This window comes from Rhinolophus ferrumequinum, chromosome 8 (assembly GCF_004115265.2).
Source record: "Rhinolophus ferrumequinum isolate MPI-CBG mRhiFer1 chromosome 8, mRhiFer1_v1.p, whole genome shotgun sequence".
NCBI classification, from domain to species: domain Eukaryota; kingdom Metazoa; phylum Chordata; class Mammalia; order Chiroptera; family Rhinolophidae; genus Rhinolophus; species Rhinolophus ferrumequinum.
This window is the reverse complement of record NC_046291.1, coordinates 31,279,993-31,296,393: the sequence shown is the minus strand read 5'-3', so window position 1 is coordinate 31,296,393 and position 16,401 is coordinate 31,279,993. Positions and strand designations below refer to the sequence as shown.

General features: G+C 39.1%; 1 protein-coding gene across 9 annotated transcripts in view; it reads right to left on the bottom strand.

Moving 5' to 3' along the window:
• FTCDNL1 (formiminotransferase cyclodeaminase N-terminal like) overlaps window positions 1–15,898 on the bottom strand; it is a 41,944-nt gene extending 26,046 nt beyond the window's left edge. For 5 of the 9 annotated variants that reach the window (XM_033112570.1, XM_033112572.1, XM_033112565.1 and 2 more), the window contains exons 1-4: window positions 15,477–15,604; window positions 13,629–13,753; window positions 10,938–11,033; window positions 9,566–9,718 (exon numbers count right to left, since the gene is read on the bottom strand). In XM_033112570.1, coding sequence (XP_032968461.1) covers window positions 9,566–9,718; window positions 10,938–11,033; window positions 13,629–13,740 — 361 coding nt within the window. In that variant the 5' untranslated portion in view covers window positions 13,741–13,753; window positions 15,477–15,604. Of the gene's footprint in view, window positions 1–9,565; window positions 9,719–10,937; window positions 11,034–13,628; window positions 13,754–15,263; window positions 15,285–15,476; window positions 15,676–15,811 lie in introns of those variants that run through there. The other 4 variants (XM_033112568.1, XM_033112567.1, XM_033112566.1 and 1 more) reach the window with 4 other exon arrangements.
• Between the last annotated feature and the right edge of the window lie 503 nt (window positions 15,899–16,401).

The window sequence follows — 16,401 nt, the reverse complement described above, 5'->3', positions numbered from 1 at the left end:
TTTCCAGCTACGGAATGAAAAAATTCATGTATCCTCTACACTCATCGTAAGTATAAGAATTATGTGTCCCCAAATTCCTAATATACAATATACTTTCATGGCCAATGTATCAGCAATGTATAGACAGTCTTCAATATAAAGCCCACTCCCCACAGTAACAAAGATTTCACTTAGTCTCCACCCAACCCGTGCTCCCCAAATGGCAAATAGATAGTTTGCATGAGTTAATTTGGTTTCCATGTATGTATTTGCAACCACATATCTTCCTGTCCACTGGCCACTGACAACACTGAGCCTCTCAGTAGTCTCAAGCCCACCCCAAACTCTTGCCATCTCCCCTCACCAACAAGTCAAGTCCTCCCATCTCCCTTCCCACAGTCCCTCTCCTCTTTGCTACCTCTCAGGGGATGTCCATTTCCACATATCCCATGCCCACTTCTTTAAATCTCCGTTTGGAGAAAATCGCTTCTTGCCCAGTATTGATATTCCTTCCACATGGAGAGAGTTCTGCTGGTCTTGCTAGCTCTTATGGGTTAAATTGTCCCCTCCCCAAATGCGTATGTTGAAGTCGTAGCCCCCAGGACCTCATAATGTGGCTTTATTTGGGAATAGGGTCATTGCAGACATAATTAGGTAAGATGAGGTCATATACTGGAGTAGGGTGGGACTCTAATCCAATATGACTGGTGTCCTCATAAAAAGGGGAACTTTGGACACAGATAATATACAAGGGGAATGTCCTGTGAACATGAACGCCACCTACAAGCCAAAATGGAACAGATCTTCCCTCACAGCCCTCAGAGGGAACCATGCTGACTTCCAGCCTCCAGAACTGTGTTTATCTATAAATTTCTCTTGTTTAAACTGCCCAGGCTGTGGCACTCTGTTACTGCAGCCCGCAGGAAATTAAAACACTGCCTTTGCTCCCTCCCAACATTTATTCCCTGATGGGGAGTTGGGGAGAGAAGCTGGGTTTGTGTAGGCCTACGCTTTCCACCCTTTTCCTTCCTGAGAGCTAGCTGCCAGCAGGACACACGCTCTGCTCCGTTCCGTGCTTGCCACAAGCGTTCCAAGGGCAGCCCTATGCTGTCCAGGGCCACCCGACTGGCTGCGTGAACCTGTCTAATTCTCCAGTTGGATAAACTCAGCTGTCAAGGTTAGTTTCACCAGGAATGAAGTTAGTATTTCCACTTCTCATCTGCCTTTCTCTATTGTCGAATCGGTTAAAAATTTCGGAAAGGAAGAAGTGTACTATTTATAATGCCCTCCTCTCGAAACTTGCTCCAGTTCTCATCTTCCTCAGAGCAGGAAGTGAGGTGGCCACCTTCTTTCTCTATTCTATTGCTACAGAATAAATTTAGTGCCCTGCTTTTCCAAGGCCTCTCCTTGTGGGTGTCAAAAATTCAAAAATGAACACTGACTGTTACACCCTCATTCACACTATAACAATTCTATACCCCTCAAGGTAGCAGATAAGTCAGACTCTCAATGAAACAGTCACACATAGGCTATAGGGGAAAGAAACACACTATAATTACTATCTCAAGAAATTATCTTACTATATATTTTTGGTTCAATAAAATTGAAGAACGAGTTATTTAACATACACAAATTTAATAGTCAAGCAATACATGATAATTAACCTAATTAATAATGATGTTATAACCACAGCTGTCACTATTATCATATATTCTGGGTCTCATGAAGAAGCACTCCCCCACTTGACCAATGGTGACCAGATAGGTAACTAGTGGGTACCTGAGGGTGCGGAGAGATGTGGGCTGACGCACTTAATCTTACCAGCCCACGAATGCCACTAGCATCACTAGGCCATTTCTTCAGAATTGTCTAATCCTAGTGGCCTTGACACAGGAAGTCACAACAAAAGCAAGGAATCAGAGATAAAAAGGAAAAGGAATTCAGGAAAAGCATCTCCAAGGTCAAGGGGCCTGGGCTCAAAAAGTTAGCATGGTATCAATCACCTGTTATAAATCCCCTATTAAGTCCATCTCCTCTAAAACACCATCAGTAATCATTAAAAAATCAGTCTCTGGGGATGTAGATAACTAACTACTCAAAACCAGAAAATCTAGAGCCCCTAGATTTTGAGTGCCCCTGGGGCTGCTTTGGCTAGTATGGGGTATTATTAATGGCTCCAACAACAACCCCTGGCTTAATCCTGAGTATCCTAAGAGACCCTTTCCCTGGCTGAAGTGGCAGTGGGGAGGTGGGTCTCCCAGTTTTTAACTCTAAACCTTACAAGTGACTTCTAGACTAGCAAAGAATTACAAGAAGTGTACAGCCAGGCAGCAAGATTTCATCCACTTCACCTATTCAATCCAATTAGAAGATTTTTATAGTACATTTATTCAATATTTTCACTAAACCCTATTCAATAAACATCAAGAGTGAAATAGGGAAGGAGGGAAAGCCAATACCAGGGTATGTTATCAAGCTAGTCATTGCTGTGAGCAGCTGGGGCTTGATCATGCTGGAATGGGCCTCAGAATTGTCTATCTCAGGGACAAAAGACAAGACCATTTCTCTACCAGCTGGGGTCATGGGTTGCTCCGCGGGGTTTTTAACTTGCTTGAACTTCAGGTTATCGCAGAGCCAAAGTAAGAGAAAGGACTGGAGCATTTTCAAGTATGGTTGGGTTCACCTATAATTGTCAGTCATGGAAGAATAAGTTAGTTTATCTCAGTTATCCCATTTGGCCATTTCCTTCCTCATTAGTACCTCTGTGCTACAGTGGGAGATATAATCCCGTTGCATTTATTAAGCCTGCAGCAATAAGCATTTATGAACACACTGGTAACTCTCCTTCGTAGTTAAAATGTACTAAAGTCACCGGAAATCAATCTTAATATTTTAAGTCTTCTCCCAATGCACCACTCTTTTTTCCCCCAGCTTTTTTATATGGTGGCAGTATTGTATAATTCTCAAACTAAATTCTATGTCCTGAAACTATGTATGTATGTACGCTTGTAAAATCAACTACTGTTTTTACACTATGGCAATGAGGGCAGTGTTGATGGTGGAGAGAACTATATCAGAACCCAGCCTCTAAATCGACAAATCTCAACCAAATACAAAGCTGTTTTATGAGACAATCTCCATAGCAACTGGAGAATCAGAGTAGAAAATTCTTGAAGTGAAAAGTTGTTCCTGATTTGCCAGATCAGCCCATGTTTTGACAATCTGTAATAAAGTAATCAAAGGGTCTCAAGACTATCACACAAGTGTTGACATCGTGTGAATTTGCCATGGCACATGTCCTCCAAGTCATATAAATACTCGAAAAAACATCAAACGAGGCTGATAAGTCTAATCAAATTCATTAATGTTTTCTATATTTTAAGATAAATAAAAAAAAGAAATCAATCATGTAAGAGCTATTTCTTTCTATATATAGCTTACTTAGCTAACACTTTATCTTTCCAGGCGTCTCAATAACGTCAATTTATATGGCATTGTACAAGCATGATTTCATTTGATTAATGACATGAAACAAAAAGCAAGTTTCCAAATCCTTAAAATTCCTAGCTATGGTCCAGAATTTGAAAGCTGAGTGTTATGAACTTAAATGTTATGTAAGCCCAATTTCACTGGTAAATCATGAGGATAATTTCTGGGCACCTTCTGCCCTGACCCCTTCACTCCATTTTCACGCAATCCTTCTCATGAAGGTTTGTATGTGAAGGCAAAACAGGGTCATGTTTCAGGGACACTGGCTCCTGCACGTGAAAACACTGACTAAGGAAGAAGTGGAAAACACACAGGAAGCACTATGACCCACAGGAGTCCTTCACAGACATTGTCTACAAAAAATTTAAATAAGTCCAAAAAATAACAACAAAAATCTTCAGAAGAATAATGTTCCTGGAAATTTACCATTGATTCCAAATTAGGTGAATTCATTGTTCTTTTAGGATCTGAGATAATTAAAAACCATCAAGGAGAATTAGAGAAGTAGGGTCTTCCAAGTAAAAGCAGGAGTGTGGATCCCTATCTTTACTTTCATGTCTTCCAAAAACCCCAGGAAAAAGATGGTAACGATATATTTTTTAAAAGCACTGACTCACTCAAACAAACAGAAGAGGAGGCAACAGTATTGGAACTTGAAGACTAGATATGAGAGTAGTAGGTGATTTAACAGACCCAAGGCAGCAAGAGGGACAGCAGCCACCTGACTTACCACAGGTACCTGAAAATGGTCAGAACCAGCAGCCTCACTTTAGGAGGGAAGATAAAGGCAAAGATCAAAGCAGGGAGACTGGTGGGAAGTCTGTTTAAGCAGTAGTTGGATCCCACCATCCTCCACACTGCCCTGCCCCCATCGTGGCAGAAAACACAAGAGGTAAAACCCAAAGGGTCTGGGCTGGGGGATACCAGGCACAGGTGAGGGCATGAGTGATTAATGAAAAGAGGGGAATTAAGAGAATATTTACAAACTAAATGCTGAGACTTTTCCAGCCGTCTTCCACAACTCAGCTCCTAAAACACAGACAGCTATGTATAGACTTCAGGCTGAAGACTGGAAGATCCTTCGCTCGGGAACTTGAACTGACAAAGAGGAAAGACCAAAAAAATACTGAAATGAGGGGTTCCCAAAGAAACGACCCAGCCAGATAAGCCTACAGCTGAAAAACGCCACTTATGCTCAGAGTATCCATTAAATCTTTTAGTGTCTACTCTTAGAGCAAGCAGCCAACCATGGACCATCAGACATCTGAGGAAAGCCTTTAAAACCAATAAGGAAAAACAACCTGGGGGTGAGGGTGGGGGTGGGGGTTTTGACAATCTGTAATAAAGTAGTCAGAGGGTGTCAAGTCTATCACACTAGTGTTGACGTCGTATGAATTCGCCATGGCACATGTCCTCCAAGTCATATAAATACTCGAAAAAACATCTAACGAGGCTGATAAGTCTAATCAAATTCATTAATGTTTTATATATTTTAAGATAAATTAAAAAAACCAATCATGTACAGAACATACACTATGCAGGAAGAAGAAAATGTCAATTATCCATTGATACTGCATTCATGGACAACATCAGGATGTTATTTTAAATAATAAAATAAAAGGAATATTTAGAGAGTAAACTGAAAGCACTTGGAAACAAATATAGAAGAAATGAAAAACTTATGTAAGGCTTGGGATATAAAGTAGAGGAAATTTGCCAGAAAGTATTACCACGTTTCCCCGAAAATAAGGCCTAGCCGGACCATCAGCTCTAATGCATCTTTTGGAGCAAAAATTAATATAAGACCAGGACTTATTTTACTACAATATAAGACTGGGCCTAATATAATATAATATAATATAATATAATATAATATAATATAATATAATATAATAAATACCAGATCTTATTTTACTATAAGATTGGATCTAACATAATATAATATAATACAATATAATATAAGACGGAATCTTATATTAATTTTTGCTCCAAAAGACACATTAGAGCTGATGGTCTGGCTAGGTCTTATTTTTGGGGAAACATGGTATAAAAATACAGTGATGGAAAAAAAGAGAGAAAATAAATATAGAAGACCAGTACAAGAGTTCTAATATTCAAGTAATGGGACTTCCAGAAAAAAAAAAAAATCTGAGAAAATGAAAGAAATCATCAATGGAGTAATTCAAGAGAATTGTCCAGCACTGAAGGACAAGAATTTCAAGGATTCAAAGGGCTTACTAAGTCTCCAGCACAATGAATGAAAACGGACCCAGACAAAGAAACATCACAGAAATTTCAGAACTGGGAACAAAGTGAAGATCTTACAAGCTTCCAGGGAGAAATGACAGATCACATACAGAGATCAGGAATTATAAAGGCTTCAGAAGTTTCAATAACAACATGAAAATAATAATTTAATGACACAGTGTCTTCAAATATTCCAACCTGGAATTCTATACCTAGCCAAGCTAACAATTATTTCCAACCTGGAATTCTATACCTAGCCAAGCTAACAAATGTGAAGCCAGAATAGTGGCATTTTTAGACATGCAAGATCTGAAAAATGTATTTCTTGCATGCCCTTCCCCCACCTATTTTAAAGCTACTAGAAGATGTGTTCCACCAAAACAAGGACACAAATTTGAGAGAGAGAACACATGGGATGCAGGAACCAGGGAATCCAACACAGAGAAAAAATAAACGGAACACCCAGGAGATCCCAGAATGAGTTATTCTCAACAAACTGAGAGCAAACAGTTCTAATTAGAACGGGTCAGAGTTCTAGAACATATTTCTTTAAGAAGATGAAATTGATAGAACATGCAACACTGTTTTATCTGAATGCATGGAGAAATGTTATTGACAGAGAATAAGGGATTAAAACAGTGATAAGTATATAAAAAACTAAGTAAACAATAAAAAGATAATGATCAACTCCAGCAAAATGAAAAAGCTGTGCAGAAAAACTAAAATAATAATAACATTTTAAAGGATTCATTGTGAATAATGTTTATATAGTCATGATAATGTAATCACTAAGTATTGATCCAAATTTTGTATAACTATATTGAGCAGAGGAAGGATTAGGAAGTAACAGTGTGTGCATGTGCGCATGTGTGTGTGTGTGTGTGTGTGTGTGTGTTGGGTGAGGTGAGAGAAAGTTAAATTTTCATCTTCTGCAGTAAAAAGTCAATAAGCAATGCATAAAACTGAAAAACCAAGAAGTACCAATATAAGTGTGATATTTAGTTATCCAGAGTTGAATCCTAAATGATAAAAGAGTTGAAGAGAAGGAAATTGAAGTTTCTGCACGGTGAGGAGGAAAGGTGGGTTATGTAGGTACTTACAGTTTTTAAAACAAACCTGGTACAACATTGGATGTTTACCCACATGCATGTATCATTTTGATAACAAAAAGAAGGAAAGGAAGGATGAAAGAAGGAATAGAGGGAAGGACAGAAGGAAGAAGGGAAAAAGGGAGGGGAGAAAAATTTTTAGAGACATAATAGAGATAAAAATGAGATGTAGTCTAACAGATCAAATGTGGTTTTTATAGAAAATAAAAATCAAGTTCAAAATATTAAAAAACTAAACTGTAAGCCTTATATAAATATAGACTAGATTTAAATATAAATAAATACAGATTTATGTGCCTCCTAGCTCTCAACTGTATATCCAACTGCCAAATGACAGCATGTAAAAAATATATTCATGCTCTTTCCCCCTCAAATCTCCTTTCTTCCATCATTTGTAAGTGATGACACTTTCATACCACTGTTTTGTTTCCCACCCCCCAACATCCTATGGAGTCTCTCCATTCTCTATTTCTTAGGCCACCATCAACTTTCCAAACTGCTCTGCCTGCTTCCTGTCCATCCTTTACCATGCAGCCAGAGTGATCTTTCTAAAATTCAAATCCAATCATACCACTTTCTAGCTTAAAACTCTTCACCAGTTCCCACTGCTTTTAGGATAAAGTTTGAACTCCTTCACCTGGCATATAAGGCTTCATGATCAGACCTCTAATTACCTCTTGAGCTTCATTACTTAACATTCCCAGGAATGTCTTCCTCATCTGGTCAGCCACACTGAAGGCCTTTGCAGGTCCTGAAGCCCAGGCTGCTCTCATCTCTGAGCCTCTGCATTGCTGGGCTCTTTATTCTAGAAGTTCTTAGACTAAAATTATACGCAAAATTATGTGTGAGTGTGTTTCTATGTATGTATACAAGAAAGCACACGCATAAAAACTTGCAAATGATTTTGACAGTATTTATAAGTCCCCTGAAGACCAATTTTGAACCCCATTTTAAGAACCCCTTCCTTAAGGTATGAGAAAGCTTATAGCTGATATCAAAAATTTCTGAAATACATTATTCAGAGTTTTTACATACAAAGTATATATAAATTATATATATATATATATATATATATATATATATATATATATCAACTATGCTTTTTTTCACTAGAAGGTTCTCCATTGCCCTTCTTCCCAAAGATAAATTATTATTTTAAACTTGGTTTCCCCTAACAAGGGGTTACTCTAGTGAAAAACATCCCTTCACTATTCTGAGAATAGTGAGATCCTAAAATTTGAATACTTTTGTCTTATAAGAATGCCTGAGCATGCTGTTATTAAAAATAAATAAATAAATAAAATAAAAACCCTTAAAAAAAATTGGATGGTATTAGATGAACAGCTGTGTAGAAAGGGGAGTGCAAAAATAAAAACTGCATGTTGGAGCATCAAAATAGTAACCATGTACAGTATATGACTGTTTTTAATCAGATGAAGATTGAAGCTATTACATTTCAAATCAAATGTTATAAATTAGTTCAAGAATGCAGCTGAGCTCTCATTTAATTAGAAATGTCCATGTTTAAATCATGAGGTACAGTAGCTGCCAATGAAGCAAAAGGGCAAGGGAAGGGAGAAATACTGTGTCCAGAGCCTCTGATTGTCAACTGTCTCCTACGCAGGATGAACATCTGGGGTGGACTGGTCGTGATGTAATGAAGAACTTCATGTACTAGCTAATTTGAGATTTAATGTAATTGAACATAATTGTTTTGAAGACAATTAAAATCATTACTCTGGTCTGGACAATTCTGAACTCTTCATTTTTGTGTGAAGCGTATTTTCCCCCATGTTGAATTTTAACTCTTTCTTGGATAAAAAGGAAAGCAAATTTTGGGCCAAGGTTTCCCTGGGAAGTAATCCTTAGATTGTCAGATCATATTAAAATGCAGCACAAGCAGTGAGGTTCTCCTTCGGAAACAAGTCTCATTTCCTATTTCTAGTGCTTGATGTAGCTCAGAGTCCAAGTCTACATCCAAAATGTTAGACAATTCACTATTAAATAAAAAGGAGGCAACATCATAGAGGGATTTCTGAGGTCATACAGAGAAAAATGCAATTATCCTAAAGCAGACTTTTCCCCAAAGGTTATGAGCCTCTACATGTCGTAATTAACCATGGTGCAGCTGGACAGTCCAGGCAAAAGGTTTTTTCTTTTCTCCCAATTTGCCTAACTCAAAAACACCTCAAGTGACATAGCTCAAATTTTCCAAATTAAACTTAACCCTCGGGCTGAAATCAAGCCTGTGACAGTTCAGTTCTAAAGAAAATCTTAAAGAGAGTTGTGCATAGGGAAAAAAGAAAAGAAAAAAAAAAGTCAGAGGAAAAGGGGTAGGAATTAACATTTAAGTGGTTTTTCAACCTCATCATTACCCCTGCTCAAGAAAATAAGACACAGATGGGCAAAACACACCATCGTTCTGCCCCGAAGAGTCTAAGGAACTCATTATAAACTACTGTTGTTTCCTCGTGATCTATCATGAATTTGTAAGGGACAAAACGACTGATTTGCTGCATCTCACAGCAGTTAGTGTTCCATGGTGTCACGGCGTGGAAAGAGGAAAGATGAGTCACAAAGACACAGTGTGCCACGGAAAGCCAAGAAAGCTTACTGTTGATATAAGTCTTAAGTCAATTTTTCCAAGAGAGTTGAGGAGCGACTATATTGTCACAACCTGTTGTGATTTGTCAAAATCATTTTCATTAAGACATAACACACTACCCCAAATGTTCTCTTACTTCTGGCCACAGCTCCACACTCTTCCACTCCAACATCAGTGAGAGGATAAATGGGAATCAGGTCCACTGCTCCCAGGCAAGGATGGATTCCCTCTTGAACCTGCATATCGATAGACTGGAAGGCTTCCAAGCAGGCAGCCAGAACAGAATTGCCTTAAAAAGGTACAATTATAAATAGAAAATCACTAAACTTTCAAACAGAGGTAAGAAATAGCTATATTTTATTGCCCCATTAGTTGTTTTTCTTCTGTAATCTGTATAGAAGATTTTTTTTTTCATCCAAAGTAAAGAAAAAGATCCAACATTTTCTCCTGCCCCACCTCCCAACTGTCATAGTTTCACATTTCTTCCAGCTTTTTATTCCCCACAGTGGAGGAATTATGCAATGTTTATCAGTCTTTAACAACTTTGTGTTTTTTTACAATTGATTCCTTTAGCTTTTTCAATTTTATCAAATTAATCTGATAAAATTGCTTGCTATTTTCAGAATGTTTTATGAACTTACATTAAAAGATACACACAAACATAAATTTTTAAAAGCATAAGTATTCATTTTAGTTTTGCTTTTTCCAATAATTAGATTTTTTCATTAAACTGTTATAGCTACCTACATAGTATAGACACCTAAGAGTTTATTGTTATTATTCTGAGTTTTCATTAGCAGTACAGTATGACCATTTTAGCAAGACAGATAAACAACAAAGAAGCAGTTTTTACATCTTAATGATAAACATTCAAGATAATTTGTCCTGTGTTTACTGGGAGTTATCAGCTCTTTGCTCTCCAAACAAACATACTTTTGAAAATAGAATATCTGCTAAGTTGAAATAAAGTTTATTTCAAAATACTTAAGCAATATTAAAGGTTCTAAGCAATATTAAAATAATACAGGTTTTCGTTTAAACAATTATGATTCTTCAAATTCAAGTTGTCCCACCAAACCTTACAGGAGACATGGAGCCCCTTTCATTTCAACCCATGAACCAACTCAAGATTTCAGACTCCCAACCCAAAATACAACTGCTTAGCATGTTTCAGTCTATGCCAACTTATCAGTGAAATCAAGGCTGACTTCAAAATTATACTTCACAGGTTAAAACTTGAAGATGTTCTTCTTAATCACCAAGCATATGTGATCATCTTCAGGGAAAGACTGTTATTAAATCCTGGACCTCAAGGTTCATTTTAATGAAGAGGAAATGGGATATGTTTGAGATGTGCATGTTCAGAAAAATGATGAAGTTTTGAGGGAGACTGTGTAATGGAATACTCAGATTTACCAGGAAATCAATGATTAAAGAGCATGCAGGTCTACCTGAAGCCCACCCTTCATCAAAAGACATATATGTAAAGAAAGAAACTTAAATCTTACCTAACTCATCAACAGAAGCTACTATTGTAATGACTGATCTGTTGTAGTCTTGATCAGAAAATATATTGAGCACTGATACTTCTGGATGTTTCTGCCCTGTAAAGAAAGCAAACATAAATGCAAGCACTGTTTTTCTGTGATGAAATCTTAATACTTTATTTCTTCTGATACAATTAAATTTAGTTTAACAGAAAAATTTTGGGGTGTGATCTTTGAAGCGACATCAGCTAATCATAAAATGTGTGCAGAGTAATGTCCACTTCTTACAGCATCTTCCTATGTAACCAGATGGCTCAGCTCAGACGCTAGGCTTTTGGAGTCTTAGGCTACCAACTCAGCCTAAGTTGGTAGCTTCTTCTTTCAATTGCCAAATCGTATCACTCTAAATTCTGTTCCTTATCAATCTCATCTTCTAGGCTTTATCAATTTTTCCTTCCCAAGCCCAGAAATCAAACTCTCTGGATCAAAATCTGACATCTGGAAAAACTAGGATAGGCCAATTAGTGCCTGAAGCAGAGGTTTCTGGGATGCATGCACCTGTCCACTAGAAACCGTTCTGATTCCACCATCTCTGTTTCAGAGGCCACCAACAGCCTTCAGATGTTAACGACTTCCAGCTTTTGGTGGCCTGTGACTCACTTGAATGTGTAACCTAAAGGAGAAATCTACCATACCCTGTATGGCAGCCACACATAACCCCTAAGTTATTTTTGAAGTTTACAAGCCTGGTTCAGGCCCCTTAAAAGTCCCCCTAAAGCCTACAAAAGGAAATTCAAAGTGAAGGACAAAAGTTTTCAGGCGGTAATTAAAGCTTTCGCTATGCCATTATACCTTTGTCGCTCTGTCCCCTGGCAGCTTAACAATTAATCTTTTCAGAAGAGAAGAAAAATAAGTTCCATGCAGGAACTACAGAGCTTACAGCAGCCCTATGTTATTAATTTTAACAATGTGAAAAGATAAACTTATATCACTCACTCACAACCAAATGAGCACCTATACAGCCCTGCCCTGGTGTAGGTCTAAAATTTATAACTCAGAGTTTCTTACAGAAGACATTTTAAGCCACTTAAATGTTTTTATATTACATAATTAGAAAAAAATATAGGTGGTACAGTTTTACTTCACTGACTTAAAAATAAATGCCTTTAAAGTATCTGTAAAACAATAGGTCATTTTCTTAACTAGTGCTACCTTCCCTGCATTTTCATAACTATAAAAGATGAAGCAAGAACAAGATCATACAATCTCCTTTTTGATGTATTTCTTCTAGCTCCTCAAAGAAAAGAGATGATTTTATTTTTTCATCCTAAATCTTCTTCTAAAAAGCTTTTATTCTCAATTTCATGATTCAATTAAATCAAATGCTGAAAGAATGAAACACTTTCTCCTGCAATTTCTTAGGCATGCATATAGAAAAAAAAATTACTGCTGGCAGGAGGAGCTGTCAGTCTGAATCTCAGCAGAAGTAAATTGGTATTTGTAATGGAGTATAATAGCTATAATTCCATTTGAGCTGCTGCCACTAATAAGCTGATAAAAACTGTGAGTTGAGACCCAGGCATCCATCAGTGTGGCTTCCACAAATGTCTCTGCACATTCACTTAATCACAGAGACAGGTAACCCAATCCCATTAGATGTACTGTGTCTGACAACGAGAGGCCCAAGCGCACTCTTCCCACCAAGACTGCAAAAGCACAGCTGTATACTGATTCCAGAGGAGTTTCCTTATCAGCAATTATCAAGAATTTCCATAGACATTTCCAGCGCCTGCAAAGGTGCAAGATGGTAACTTAAATGTGCTCATTGTTAGAAATGGGCTAGGGAAAACACTTCTTTCTCACGAAAAGCAGTAACCAAACCAAAAATGACAATCAGAAATTAAAATATACTGTCTGAAATGCTTTAAGGCTACGGTCCTAATGCTCGCCTGTTGCCAAAAAACTTGATTTAATAACAAAGCTTTTCTATTTAAACCACTGTAAGTCTGTAAATACTTTGTGTGTGTGTAAACACAAATGATACGTAGAACTGTGTGTCATCACATGAACATTTTAACTAGGGTTAAAAAAAAAAACAAAGAGTAGTTATCTCTCATAATAAATACTGGCCCAAAGAGTAAGAAGGCTTGAGTACCAGTCTTCTGAATTGTTAAGTGATCTTAAGCACATCACTTAACTGCAATTGCCTGAGTCTTTACATGGAGAAAGTGGAGTAGAAATAATAATACTCTAATAATAGCATGGGCTTTGCTGGCAGGAGTGCTTTGAAAAGTAGTGGGTATTTGGCAAGTTTATTTTTTATGTAACCTGCCTAATAAAAAGCATAATGTACAATTATGTTCATCCTATTAATGATCAAATGAACAGCCCATAAGGGGAACGTTAAACCTTTATGTAACTATATCCTCCTCAGGAGCCTGTAAATATCCTGAACAGTGGGCATTCCAGACACTCCCTCTCCAATGTGAAAAACTGTGTTGCTAAGCGTACGCCTGCGTTTGGAGAAGAACATATGTGCACATCTGAGTAACTGATCTATCTCAGGATCTGGAATCCTGCAGGAGCTGTAACAGCCCAAGAACTAGGGGGGAAATCTAGGAAGAAGAGTGTCCTGTAGATACCGTCTGCAGAGTACAGATCACTACATTATCAAAACACTACATATCCACTTCAATTATCTGTAGTTCCTACCATTTCTTCCAAGAGCTGCGTTTGCTATGTTCTCAACAATGTGTTTTGTTCTGGCTTCTGAAATGTTTAGTAAACAGGCAGCCAAACGGAGCCCCAGTCTGGAGGAAGACATGCTGATTTTTTTCCTAGAATAGGAGAAAAACAAGTCTTCATTTCGGTCTCTACCGTTCATTCATATTTTTGTGCTCATTAACCACACACACACAAAAAAAATCATAGATCTTTGGAAACCAGGCACTCAAAATATTAACACTTCACTATTTTCTTCCTAGAGAACATCTAAATGACAAATCCTCAGACTGACTCAACCAGATAACCATGTATATGTGGTCATGCACAAATGAACATGGTAACAATACTAGAAAATATCCCTCAAGTTATTCAGCCTGAATTCTGTCATGTAAGTAAAACTTTTTTATGAAAGTGTGTTATTCCCTTTTAAACATCTCTTCCTTAGCTTATCAGTTTTCCAGGACTGCACTATTTAACAAATAAGCATGATCCTTTTGTTAAATAAGACTTACTGGGGAAATACAGAAAAGAATGAGGGAGATTCTTTAATATGCTCGTTCTTTTAAAAAGTATTCCTCTGGCAAAAAAAAAAAAAAAAAAAAAAAAAAAGGTATCTCTGGACCACACCATGGGAGCATATGAACAAATAGAAGGGCTCATTTCAGGGCTTTAAGTGACAACTATTTGACTAAGCTCCTCTTGTACTTTGATCTCCAAAGTTTCTAAAGCAGCTTGAAATCTTTTCACAGGACTCTGTACCTTGAAGTGAAAGTTGACATGTACTCTGGTATGTTACTCAATAATGCCAAAAATGTGACTGAGTCGTTGAAAACGGATTAATTGCACACGTTTTGGAGGTTGCTTTGATTCTCTTCATGGCATTTTTGAACTCATCAGCCTCCCGTATCTCAAGTGACATTATGAACTGAAGAAATTTAAATATCTCAAAATAATAAGAATTCCACTTTTCAAGATCAGGCCATTATATTTTGGCCTCTTTTACATATATCTAAACATAAATGTGGTTCTCATGAATTCACTCAACAAATATTTGATGAGGGTCATTTTGTATCAGGTAATGTTCTCCGTGTGGGGAACACAGCAGTAAATGACGTTCAACATTAAGCTTATGAGTTTAAGCTAAACGTGCTGTGGTGCAAATAATAGCGTTCCATGAAGGAGTAAATCCAGGGCTTCTGGTCACTCGGATTGTTCGTTGGCCTAATCATCTTAACCTAAAAGGCATACAGAGGGGGCTTCATGGTTAGTTCAGGTTTTCATATTGTGACCATCATCTCATCAAAAATTCATAAAAATACGGTCATTAAGTTTTTCTAGCATTAATAACGTTGTAATAAGCAGCTCAGAACTCTGGTTTTCATGTAAACAAAAAATTGCTTTACACAGGGGTGTGGGCGTCTTCTGGCTTTCATTTGTTTTCCGTGTTTATGTAGCTTAATTGTCTCATCAGGCACTTTCCCAACATAATTATGCTTTTTAACAAATGGTGTTTATGGCAACCCCTAACAGTGCAAAAGAAAGGATTAGTTTCATCTTCTCGTTTCGCATTTTGATTCCCTGTGGACAGCTAAATCACACAAAGATGGTGTTAGGAAAATCTACCTTCACAGCAAAAGCTGAAGTCAGCGGCAGTACCAGGCTTTTGGAAAGCAGTCGGGCTAGTTAGCAAAAAGGGTAAGAATTTCTCTCCCTCCTTCTGTAAGAAAGTGACCCAGAGCAAGCCCTCCAAACACTTTTGGGAGAGCGGAACCTAGTGCGCCCGCCCGTTCCTTCAACCCCCGTTCGGTTACTTCCGGAGAGAGACCAAAAACCTGCCTCGCCCCAGGAGGAACCAGCAGGGCCGCCGCGGAGTGCAGTTCGCGACGGTTCTGCCAGATCACCTGCCTCCTGCGCACGCACCACCGTCAGCACTTTTCAGGTCGCAAAGAGACTCTCCGACGAGACCGAAGCGTGTGCTCCGGGCTGGAACCCGGGGCTGGGACCCCTTCGCGGCCCCGCCCTGGTGTGGGGGTAGAGTGTTTCAGGGCCGCGTGGGCCAAGAGTAACCCCAGGGCCTCCCCACGAGGCCCGCAGGAAGTAGAATCTGCGGGCAGCGGGGCCCAGGAGTAAGGGGTGGCCGGCGGTGGCACTGCCCCGGGCTCGCTTCGAACCTGCGGCTGCTCTGCGGTTTGCACAGGAACAGCCCTGCGTGCGCGGAGGGGCGGCGGGCTAGGACGGCAACCAGGAAGGGCCGCGCGTGACGGGCACGCAGCTCCCGTCGCCGGCCCCGCCTCCCGGCGCCCTGGGCGCGCTCCAGCCGGGCGGAGCGCCTCCAGAGCCGGCTCTGCCATTCTCCCCCTGCCCCTGGCCCGCGCGTCGCCCCGTGCCTGCGTCTGGGAAAGCTGAACGTTCCTGTTAGAATTGCCTCCTCGCCTGCTCTGCTTCGTCGTCGGACTCCCCACAATTCTCTCGTAAATGAATGACTTTCTAAAAGGGCATTAGAATCTAATGATGAGGTCATTACCCATTGATTATACTCCAGCAGGGGGCTCTTTTCTTTGGTTTACACACACAGGCTCACGCTCACGCACACGCACACGCACCCCTGTGGTAAATTCTCCTGAGAAATACTGCCCGCGAGTGCTTGTAAATGTGAATTGGACCCACCCCGGGACAAAGCAGTACTTGCACATGCCCACTTAGTCAAAGTACAACCAATATGAACCAGGCATGAAACATTCCCCTTTTTTCTAGGCCAGTG